The sequence below is a fragment of the Plectropomus leopardus genome, unplaced genomic scaffold (assembly GCF_008729295.1).
Source record: "Plectropomus leopardus isolate mb unplaced genomic scaffold, YSFRI_Pleo_2.0 unplaced_scaffold9899, whole genome shotgun sequence".
In the NCBI taxonomy this organism is placed as follows: domain Eukaryota; kingdom Metazoa; phylum Chordata; class Actinopteri; order Perciformes; family Serranidae; genus Plectropomus; species Plectropomus leopardus.
The window spans coordinates 1-8,542 of NW_024704630.1; the positions used below are offsets into that span (position 1 = coordinate 1).

Sequence of the window (8,542 nt, forward strand, 5' to 3'; positions counted from 1 at the left end):
GGTATTACTGGACATCAAATGAAATGTAAAATAAATTATAACAACATGGCATCACAGGGTTGTCTGGGTTGTTTTGATTCTGGCTTCAAAATTTCTATTTGACTGAATTGTCACAATTGAAATACTTGCCTTGCTTGACACAGTCATCATTTGGCCACTCTGGACTGAGCAGATGTGCCTTTAGTCTGCAAGTTACTCGAAACAGGGCCAAACGTCTGACTGTTTTTAAAGTATCAGATGGTAAACAACTGCGTCCCTTTTGGCATGGCCATTTAGTGGCTCCTCCTGTGAGCTGTGGATGGACAAATTGATCATAGCTGCCTCGCTTGCGCCCACACAGAGAGGAATGGCCAATATACTGTAACTTTGGGGGTCCCCCAGCATGGACGGATTTAATACACAGGCAAACTTTTATGCATAAGGGCGCTTTTGTTGATTTTAAACGTCCATATCTCCTGCACAAATGCTCACTTTAAACATCGGGAAAAACACAGAAACATCCTGTACTCCCGTATTAATCCAGACTGCACGTTTTCGAGTGTGCATGTTGTACTTGTTCTTTATTACCTGTGTCCAAACCTTTGGATCTTTTACAGTTTTAAGGCAGACATAAATGACTAATATTTGGATGGCTAGACTCAGAGAGCGTGTTCACGCAGTTTGTGCGTCCTGCAGACAAAACGAGGCTCCGTGTTTCACTGTCACGTGGCCCCATCTGCTGCACTAATGCAGGTCTGTCCAACATTTGTCGTTGAAGCAGTTGGCTCCTGGTCCGTTTCCCGGATGCAGATGACGGCATCACCACTCACATTAATGAGACACTGAGCCTTGAGGAGAAACAAATACAGGAAGATTAAACCATAACAACCTCAAAGACTGTGAGGTCTGAGGATGCAGAGATTACCTTGTTGTGTATCATGTAAAAATAGATTGTAAGAAATACTTCAGGTGTGTGTGTGTGTGTGTGTGTGTGTGTACCTGGTTCTTGTTTGGATTTTCCATTAACACACACTCTTTCATGCTGTAGGACACCACTGCATTGCCACCCAGGGCTGCTACATGGGCTCGAACCATCGCAAATACCTCTGCTATGAATGAATGGAGGAAGCCACTGACACCGCCTTCCTGCAGAGGACAAACACACACATTTCATGTGTGCAGCGATGTCTACACCATTAACAAGTGGTTCTCAAACTTTTTTCTGTAATGTACCCACTTTGAAATATTTTTTCAGCCAAGCGTCTCCTGACGAGGACCTCCTTTATAAGGTAAGGTCTTTAAGAAAGGCCAAGTCAATCCTGGCCGACCCGAGCCATCCACTTTACAGTGTGTTTTCACTGCTTCCATCTGTCCACTGATTTAGCAAGCCAAAATGCATGACTAAACAGACTGAAGAACTCATTTTTCCTACCGCCATCGTTTTTTTAAATGATTCAGTGTGAATTTAAATGTATCGTTTTTATTTCATGTATTGTATGCACTAATGCACTTCTGCTAGCTGCACAAGAATTTGCCCCCTTGGGGGACAATAAAGATTTTTTGACTTGAATTGATGAGCGCAAAATACTTCTGCTTAAAACAAAAAAAAAAGCCTTTATATAGAGGTGCAATACAGCGCTGCAGCATCAGTGGCTGATATACAAACAATAACATGGTAACAGAAAAACACTGAATTACTGTATTCATCGTTTAGAATCCATCACTTAATTATTGGCAAACCAATTTTTCATTGTCATGTAATAACACTAAGACCACATTGTAGTTGCATTGAACTGCATCTTATTGATGCGTTTTACTCTCAATTAAGTGGGGCTGATATTTTTAAGACCTACATTTTTAGTTTGGCTTTTAATTGAACTTTATGTATTTATCTATTGACTTTTTAGTTGAACATTTTAGTCTGTTTTACTACTTGGTATATGATTTTATTATTTTTAACATATTTATCCATTGTTTTATTTTATTCTTTTATTTTTCTATCTATAGCTTTTATCCTGACTCTGGTGTTTCTTTACTTAAGGAAGCCTTTGCTCAGTTTCTGGCTTTAATGAGTCCTCTTATTTAGTGCTTGTATGAAGCACTTTGTGGTACAGTTTTGTTTATATGAAAAGTGCTATACAAATAAAGTCTTATTGACTAACTGACATAATGACATAATTTAAGAAACACTACGACTGTATAAAAGAAACAGACGTAGCCACCGTGACGTCACCCATCAGTTTGTGGACTACTGTTTTGAAGCGTTGAGTGCATGTGGTGCAATATTTTGGCCAAGAGACAGGGGACATTAGGTAATGCAGCCGTCAGCCTTCATCACCACCAGTTCAGTTCTCTGATGCCAGTTTTGTGTCTCTGGGCCTAAAGACATTTATACAATCAGACTCCTTTTTGCAACAAGAGGAGTCACCCCATACAGGCCATCAGGGAGCATGCAAGCTTGAGGCACATTTGCATTGGCTTCACTTTTCAGACCCAGAGTCTACGTCCAATTCTTTTCTACACTTTGTATAAGATTCTGGGGCATTTGCATGTGTAGTGTGTCTTTGCAGTCGTACCTCACGTAACGATGTTGTCTCTCTGATAAAAAACATGTTGATGATCCCAAGGTATTTAATGATTCGTGTCCCAGGGAGGAAGGAGAGCGGTGTCATCTTCACCACGGTGACTGAACTGCCCCCTAACGAGCGGTTGGAGCGCAGCGAGCGGGACCGTCCCTCAGGCACGGGACTGGAGCGCTCCAAAGATGAGACTGCAGGTTCAGAGAGAGCAGGGAGACGTCCAAAAGAGGGAGAAAACAAGAGGCCGGGAGGGGGAAAAAGAAGACGAAAAGGAATGGAGATACCAGAAAACACTCAAAATAGTGGAAAAATGAAAGCAGATATGAAATTTAAAGCAGAAAGAAATGTGGAATGTACGTGCAAAAATGCAATGCTGTTAGCGTTTTCACAGCAGGAGTAACACGTTTGCACTTGTCTGTGAGTATGTCTGTGTGCGTTAGAAACATATGTGACTTGACATGCAGTTGTGTGGATGTGTGGTGACAAGATAATCACTTGGAAAGCGTGCACTGCCATGCATATCATGCATATGAAGCAAACAGACGAGACAGTTAAACAGTGTCTGCAGACAGAGAGACAGACCTGGGCACAGCTGTGTGTGTTTTACAAGTGTGAATACAGCATTTGCAGTACAGTGAAGTACATGAGATAATATTTATATCTGTTTGCATTTGTGAAAGAGGTTTGAGAAATGGAGATGGACAGAGAAAGCTATAAGTTGAGCTGGGCACATGTACATGAGCCAGAGTGTGAAAGATGCTCCATTGTCTTACTGCAAATTTACCTGACGTGGCTTACATCCATCAAACCAGGAACCTTCAGAGCCACACATTAGATTGTAGTTCACTTACTGTGCACAGGACTGAAAATCATACCAGATCTTGCAGAAAAGCATTGCCCCCCGCCCGCCCCACCTTGATCTCGACCACATTGCACGTGTTTAAATTTGTACGTGTACAGCACATCCACAAATCATGTACGTCTTCTCATCTAAAGTACATTCACTTATGCAAATGCAGAGAAAAATCAAATGAATTCTTCCAGTAATTATCATCAAAGTGCAGCAAGCCTTACAGATCCAGAAAAATACAAGCACGCTGAATGCAAAAAGATTTGACTTTCTATTAATTTGTCAGCATGGTTGCCATGGCTACAGGCATTTCAAAGCCAAGCTGCTGACTGTGGATCCCTCTGAGGGGCGGTGCTTCAACGTTCACACTCTAGCTAAAAAGCTGGTGCTTGATTTAAGATTGCTCCGCCCCCCAGCGGCATGCATGGAGGGCTGTGTGAGTGTATGCGAGCATGTATATGTGTGCGTGTGTGTGTGTGATTGGTTGATACTGTGTTCTGTATTTGTGGGTATGATCACCGGAGTGTGCTAGAGACTGTGTCCTCCTACTTGTCTTAACTGATCCTCGTCTTATGGTGTGAGCTTTCAGCCTAAGCAGCTCTAGCCAGGTGCTGCATCTGTCTGCAAAGGAACCGTAATCAACCGAGGCAGCTGGAGAGAACACACACACACACACACACACACACACACACAAAAACACATACACACACACACACACACACACATACAACACACACACGTAGCCCACACCCGAACATACACAAACGCAACAACAACAACGTGAACAAGAGAAAAAAAAAAAGGACACAGAAAACGAAAAAGAAAAGAACAAAAGTGGATGAGGTTTGGGAGTGGTGCAGGATAACTCTGTCCGAGACAAAAGGATGAAAAGTCAAAACAGGGCAGTGTAGTAGTTTTGGTAGCAGGGAGAGATGGTCGAGGGGAAGGGGGCTCACCTCTGGATGAGACGTTGGTACTCTCTGGGACACCTGTCACACACACACAGACATCAAAGTCTACCTTTGCGCTTTGCAGGAAGCGAAAAAGGTTCAGGATCAATCCCTTGTTCTCGCCACAAGGCTAGCACAGCATGTGTTACTTAGCTTTCACCTCCAAATCTGTAACGCTCCAGTCAGCGTGCTAGCTATAGACAGAGCTTGCTGCTTGTAACTGTGTTCATATCATGTGACCACAAAGTAAGCCATGCTGCTTTAGGAACATGACGCCTCATCTAGACAACTTCACACGGTCATCTAAGTTCACATCAAAACAGAACACACGGGGCTATGACACATCACTGTTTGTTTACCTGGTGAACGAACCACAACCAGCTGATTTTGGCAGAGTTTTGCAGCTGGGGTGAGTAAAGAGACTGTACCTAAAGTTGTTAGTGGAGGAGATGGGCAATGCCTGTTAATGAAGCAGGGCAGAGGAGGAGGTCGCGGAGCAATAATAAAAAAAAATGATTAAAGGCTACCTGAGATTTTGGATGATGGCTGAATGTTGGTGGATGACGGGTCTGCACATAACTCCAGGGGAAACTGCAGCTGCTCTTCTGTCTCACTAACTCCTGAAAAGAGGAATGCAAAATTACACAGACGCATGATTTTAAACATAAAACACAATAGAAGTGATGTTTCTTAAATGTTCAGAGTAGCATGGTCTTAGACTTTGCTGAGACAAACCCTTAAAAGCCTTTCGATGTTTCTGCTGTTTCAAGGCATGTTTAATATTGATATCAGCCTTATCTTAGTTCAGCAGCTGCATGACTATGAGAGCAGCAGCTCCTCTCAGATATAGAGCTTATAAACTGTCCAAAGATACAGTAGACTAATCTAATTTAGAGATCTAATTTAACTATATATTGTAATTAATACATCAATAATTTTGGAAATTCAGATTTTTATATTTCAAGAGACAGAATAGCAACATTAATCTCCCTTTTTTCCATACATATCCATACCTGGAAATTACAAAAATACATTTTCCATACTGTGTAGGAATCCTGAATTAGACGGTCTGACTTTGGGTGAGTAGAAAACATTAAAAACTTCCCCCAAACCATAAATTATCTCCTTTAACCATACAGACCTCTGACGGTGGGCTTGTCTGCTGATTTCTCTTGAGACTGGTCTTTGTCAAACGTCATGGCAACCGCTGTCACTGCGACCTGGGAGACACACAGACATAGGTACAGTAAAGAAAGTAGAGACAAGTAAAGAAACCTAAAATCTGACAAATCAATTCTGTTTTGTTTGAAATTTCACAAAGCAGAGCCAGCCTGAAACCTCTCACCTGTATGAGTTCTTCTTCTGGCACTGCTACAGTGAAGTTGAGCTTACACAGACAGCACGGGATCATGGAGCGCAACTTGAAGTAAAAACTCTTCAAAAAAACAAAATGAGTTCACTTTAATATCCACGTTCAAAACACAACCACGATAAACATCTGGTGAGAGTACCACCTGATCAATGATGGTTTTCTTACCTTTAGCAGATTCTCACACAGGTCAGTGAAGATCTTGTTCAAGCCTTGGTTAGTGAGATTGGCATTACTCAACCTGAAGACCCTCACCGATGTAAACATCTGTAAGACAGTAACAGTAATACACAGAATAAACAAAAGAAACAGCCCTGGTTTTTACCTAATTGCACTTTATTTTTGCAATATGTTTTATTTCATTCTGTTTGAAGCCCTAATGTTATTTACAATTTGTCAAATCAAACTGAATATGTGGTCATTTCTCTTATGTGCAGACCGTGAACTAATGACTGAGGAGTCATCTGGACCCAGTGGTTGGAACAGTTTGGAAACACTGTCAAAAAGTACAGTCAGTTGCTAAAATTATATGTAATCATATTTTTTAAATGGAAATGTTTGATGCTTCCACTGGTTGGAAAATATCAAATGTGCAAAATGGCAGAATGTGCATGTGCATTAAAAACGGGCCCCAAAATTGTGTTTTGTGAAAGCAACAAAAAACGTTTGCTGTAATCTGTGAAGGTTGTAAAGAGTAACAGTAACCTGAACTCCTGAAGTCCAGTTCAAAATCCCAGGCATGACCTCAGAGTTGCAGCTGTAGAAACCTGAAGATATAAAAGTGGAAATGTTAACGTGGATGATGAAGCAGAGAAACCAGCCCCCAAACCCTCTCCCCACACACGTCCACTCTGTTTCTGTGTTCACGCAGTCGGCCACATGAAGTGTCGTCCCACTACCTTATATAGAGTGTAACTAAACCCTCCAACGGCGAGGATGCACAGCTGCCGAGTTACTGACCGTGTGCAAAGCCGTATTGATATTCATATACAAATTAAGTTCATGCGACTACCCTTAGGAATGTAAACTGCTCAAACTGAGATTTAATATTAATGACATTTAATATTGTTGTACAGATAGTAATGTCTTAGATGCTACATTTATATTTAGGATCAAATATGCCCTTTTCTAGTATGTTAATTTTAATTTTAAAGTGCTACAGAACTGTTGCAAAAACTGAGTAGCTTTTAAACAGAGTGAAAAGCCAAATGTTTACAAAAGTAAAAGAAAATAAACGTTTCCTAATAATCTCAGCCCTATGTTTTATTTCTAATTATGTATTTATCATTTATTAATTTACTTATTTATTTAGAGATTTGTTTACTTATTTTAATGGCAAATGAATTATATAGCTGACCAAACTTCTGGTAAACAGCAGCACAGCCTACAGATCCAATAAAAAAGAACATAAAAAGGGAGTAATCTTGATTTTTCTGCATGGTTACCACATACTATGACGGCTCCTTTTTTGTTGCAGAGAGGGAAGTTTGTCCCAAAGATTGCAGCAGTAGTTACACCTTACACCCTGATGAAGGGAGCTTTATTTAGCTTTAAAATCGGCTCCACACGGAGTGACAATCCGAGACAAGTGGGAGTCAATAGTGTCCCGTTTAGAAAAGGCATTTTTTTAGAGCTTTGACCTGTTCAGGAGATAACTGACTGAGCATGTGTGATGCAGTGAGTCGACCGAGCATACCTGCGGGAGTAGGTGCATCAGTGAGGAGGGAGTGGATGTCCTCCACAGCATCAGTGTCATCAATCTATGGAAACGGCCACAAATAGTTACACTTCACCCTGGAAGTAATTGCATACACGTTTTGTTTTAGACATTCACCTCCAAGACGAAGGCATCCTTCTTGCCATGGGAGAGGTCCAGTTCTGACAGTTCATCTGAGCTTTCCGAGTGGGAGCGGAAAAGTCTAGATCGTTGCCTCGGCTCAGGAATCGGAGAACCCACCACCTCCTCCGTCAGCTCCTGTAAGAAGAGGGACGCAAAACCTAAGCAGACGGGATGTCAAAGTGAACACCACAGCAGGCCACATCTGCATCGCACATCTGCCCCGACCGCACTGCTAGTAGAAAGTCTATGTTAATAACGCACCACATGCTCACACTCACTCGAGTACCCAATGAGCTTCACCATCTCACACACACACACACACACACACACACACACACATGGTTGGTGTTAATTTGAATATGGATCTGGAAGAGTAAGGAGTGGCACAAACACACACACACACACACACCATAAAAACATACACAGGTGAGAGTGTGAATGGGCAGGGTAGATGGCCGTAATCACAGATTCGAGTCTACAGTGGGTTGCCCTCAAGTTGACTCTGGAGTGGTTTACACATCTACCTGCTCCCAAACGTCCCGAGTTAAGAGCAGCCATACAGTTACAGTAAAAGTGAAGTAGTATTGCGATTAATAAAGTGAAATATTTGTCATGCTTTGCTGTGTCTCACAGCTAAAAGTTGCCGTGCTCAGTACCATGTTCATGCCGCAGAACACCTCAGGGTCCAGGGCAAATAATTTCTTTAATGACCAGAGAGAGACAAGAGGGGTAAGTTTATCATGATTCACAAAAAACAGACTATATATGATGTATGATAACGTACATGATTTTAACACGAGTGGAGCGATTTATACTTAAATAGTTCAGCACAAAATAAATCTGTTTGTGTACAAGAATCGCTAAACTTTTTGTGTATAATAAAACCTTGTTAACTTGATAAAACAGTGTATGTGACACAGAGGCACGAATCTTAGGTATTTGATAGCTCCACTCGTGTTAAAATCATGTACGTTA

The 8,542-nt window shown here is 41.5% G+C and overlaps 1 protein-coding gene across 1 annotated transcript; it reads right to left on the bottom strand.

The window, feature by feature from the left end:
• Positions 1 to 228: 228 nt before the first annotated feature.
• Positions 229 to 8,278, bottom strand: LOC121940926 (C2 domain-containing protein 5-like). The gene is made up of 13 exons (XM_042483601.1): positions 8,224 to 8,278; positions 7,562 to 7,702; positions 7,424 to 7,487; positions 6,433 to 6,494; positions 5,896 to 5,994; positions 5,704 to 5,793; positions 5,500 to 5,578; positions 4,886 to 4,978; positions 4,365 to 4,397; positions 3,928 to 4,029; positions 2,556 to 2,749; positions 979 to 1,125; positions 229 to 827 (listed from the first exon to the last, which is right to left on the bottom strand). Exons 1-13 carry the CDS (start codon positions 8,230 to 8,232, stop codon positions 702 to 704), a joined length of 1,239 nt encoding a protein of 412 aa, XP_042339535.1. The 5' UTR covers positions 8,233 to 8,278; the 3' UTR covers positions 229 to 701.
• Positions 8,279 to 8,542: the final 264 nt, after the last annotated feature.

What these genes read in the sequence shown, in the direction of transcription:
- LOC121940926 (XM_042483601.1), bottom strand. An exon ending in AGACAACATCGTTACGTGAG is followed by an intron (nt 1,126 to 2,555) that starts GTACGACTGCAA and finishes TGTCCTCTGCAG; the next exon opens with GAAGGCGGTGTCAGTGGCTT. An exon ending in AAAATCCAAACAAGAACCAG is followed by an intron (nt 828 to 978) that starts GTACACACACAC and finishes TTTCTCCTCAAG; the next exon opens with GCTCAGTGTCTCATTAATGT.